Source organism: Gossypium hirsutum, chromosome D04 (genome assembly GCF_007990345.1).
Source record: "Gossypium hirsutum isolate 1008001.06 chromosome D04, Gossypium_hirsutum_v2.1, whole genome shotgun sequence".
Classification (NCBI taxonomy): domain Eukaryota; kingdom Viridiplantae; phylum Streptophyta; class Magnoliopsida; order Malvales; family Malvaceae; genus Gossypium; species Gossypium hirsutum.
This window is the reverse complement of record NC_053440.1, coordinates 9233225-9235445: the sequence shown is the minus strand read 5'-3', so window position 1 is coordinate 9235445 and position 2221 is coordinate 9233225. Positions and strand designations below refer to the sequence as shown.

At 36.4% G+C, this 2221-nt stretch overlaps 1 protein-coding gene across 1 annotated transcript; it reads right to left on the bottom strand.

Annotated features, from left to right (window-relative positions):
• Positions 1-464: 464 nt before the first annotated feature.
• On the bottom strand, positions 465-1732 carry LOC107938831 (uncharacterized). Its single transcript, XM_016872067.2, has 3 exons — positions 1580-1732; positions 1195-1419; positions 465-850 (listed from the first exon to the last, which is right to left on the bottom strand). Exons 1-3 carry the CDS (start codon positions 1618-1620, stop codon positions 805-807), a joined length of 312 nt encoding a protein of 103 aa, XP_016727556.1. The 5' UTR covers positions 1621-1732; the 3' UTR covers positions 465-804.
• Between the last annotated feature and the right edge of the window lie 489 nt (positions 1733-2221).

Sequence of the window (2221 nt, the reverse complement as noted above, 5' to 3'; positions counted from 1 at the left end):
CACTTCATTTTTTTCGGAAAAAAAGAATCAAGTGGTTTAATGAGATGGATATCACTTAGTTTTATGGTTCGTACCACCACAACTTGGAGAAAAGAAAATTCAAAAAAAAAAAAAAACCCTTTAATCTCCCCACTTTCTGCTACATGCTTTTGAATTATAAATTTGATAATGTAATAAAATTACGATAAAAAAAAACAGTATCTTTAATAAATAAACATTACCCTTACGTCTAAAACACTATTAATATAATAAGTTTTTTACGTTTAAAGCACTACGAATATAATAAGTTTTTGCAAATTTTATCATGCTATTTATGTTAGTTTCTGTTGAAACAATATTTATGTCTACATAACTAACATACAGCACGTTATATATTGTTGTATATAACTTTTCATTTGGAAGGTGAGATGTAGCTGTCAAACAGACAGCACTTTGTAAGCACAATTTCGGATTGAATTAAACTCTTGGAAACCAATATAAACAAGTTTCAATAAATAAGTAAAGATAGTAGTTGTGCTCAACCATTGTTATATAAGTCTGTTAAACACTCATATTATATGAACACCAACGGTAAAAGCCCATTTTTGCCCGGGCTCATACCAACAAAATAACCCAAATAATAAAATCCAAAATAAAATCCCAAGCCCATTTAACCCATCCTCAAACCCAAAACCTAAAATTAACCTAGCCCAACATCCAAGCCCAATCCCAAACCCTAAACTCCCACTTGCCTCTTCCCACTCTCCCATGCTGTCTGCCACCAGTACCACTCCCACTCTCCCATGCTGTCTGCCACCAGCACCATCACACACCCCCATACCGTCTACCACCACCATGCCTTTTGCCGCACCTGCAAACAAGCAAAGGAAAAGGACAAAAAATGGAGCAATAAACATTAACAGAATATTGTATTTTTGGCTATAAAAGCCACAAGCAAAATCGAACCAGGGGAGAGAAAAAAAAAGAGAGGGGGACTTTTGTAACAAAAAAAAGGAGAAGATTCGGCTTTTGAAAAATTTGAAAGAAATAAAAAAGGGGGCTTTAGAAGGTGATTCACCTTGTTTTTTTTTCGATTGCGTTTTCTTTATTTTCGTTCTATTTCGGTTTTTCTATAGTATTTCTTTCTCTTTTTTATTATCATTCAATCAACACACATATATATAAGATAAAAAATAAAAGTAAAAAGGAGTTTACCTGTTTCCGGCGGCGGTGGAAAGAGGAAGAACCGAAAGGTCTCTTTCGATTTCGGCCCTTTTCGCCGGGATTTCAGCTTTTCTAACCCCAGATCTGGACTCTATTCGCAAAAAGGAGAAAAAGGGAGCTTTTTTTGGTTTTTCGGCCACCGCGAACGGCGGTGCCGTCGCCGGCGTCCGGCGACCGGCGCGGTGGCCGATGGCCGGCAAAGGGGGCTCTTCCTCTCTTTTTACGGACACAAGAGCAATAAAAACATAAACTTTGAATCGGAGAAGTAATTTTCGTTTCTTTATTTTTGTGTGTTTTTACATCTAGTTTGATTTCTTTTTATTTCTTTCTACTTACGAAAATAAAAACAAAAGAAATAAGGAGAGGAGAAACTCACCGGAGTTGGCCGTGACCGTGCCGCCGGGGTTTCTCTTCCATCGTTGGCCGTCGGTCTTGGTGGCGTGGTGGCACTCAAGGTGTTAAGAAACCCAAGTGTTGGGTGTTTGAAAAAATGGTGGCTTGAAAGAAGGCAGAGCCTTTTTCCTCTAGCAAATTCAAAAAGTGAAAAAATAAAAATATAAAAACATTTTTGGTCTTTTTTTTTCAATCATGAACGGCGCATTAGTGGGGAATCTTGCACATGATTGTCCTTAATGGGTAATTTATGCATTTAGTCCCTCCAACTTGCGTTGAGGTGCAACACAACTTTTTATTTCTTTTAGATTTGGGCTGCAAATTTTGATTCTGTTTCAATCAGGTCCTTTGACCATGTGCGGTCATTTGCATTGAAACGCTGCACTCTGGGACTGGGGCATATTGCCTGATCAGTCCTCCAGCTTTAGGCGCATTCCATTTCAGCCCCGAATCGCCTCTTTTACTTATTTGCGAATTTAAACCCCAAATTTTGTTTAGTTTTCCATTTAATCCTTTATTTGTTATTTTAGTTATTTTATCATTAAATTAATTATTTTAATATTATTATTACTATTATATTACACTATTATTATTACTACTACTATTATTATTATTATTTCCTCAT

Coding starts and splice junctions, on each gene's coding strand:
- LOC107938831 (XM_016872067.2), bottom strand. CDS start 1,620: ATGGAAGAGAAACCCCGGCGGCACGGTCACGGCCAACTCCG. Junction 1,420..1,579: donor CACGGTCACGGCCAACTCCG/GTGAGTTTCTCC, acceptor GTCCGTAAAAAG/AGAGGAAGAGCCCCCTTTGC. Junction 851..1,194: donor TCCACCGCCGCCGGAAACAG/GTAAACTCCTTT, acceptor GCTTGTTTGCAG/GTGCGGCAAAAGGCATGGTG.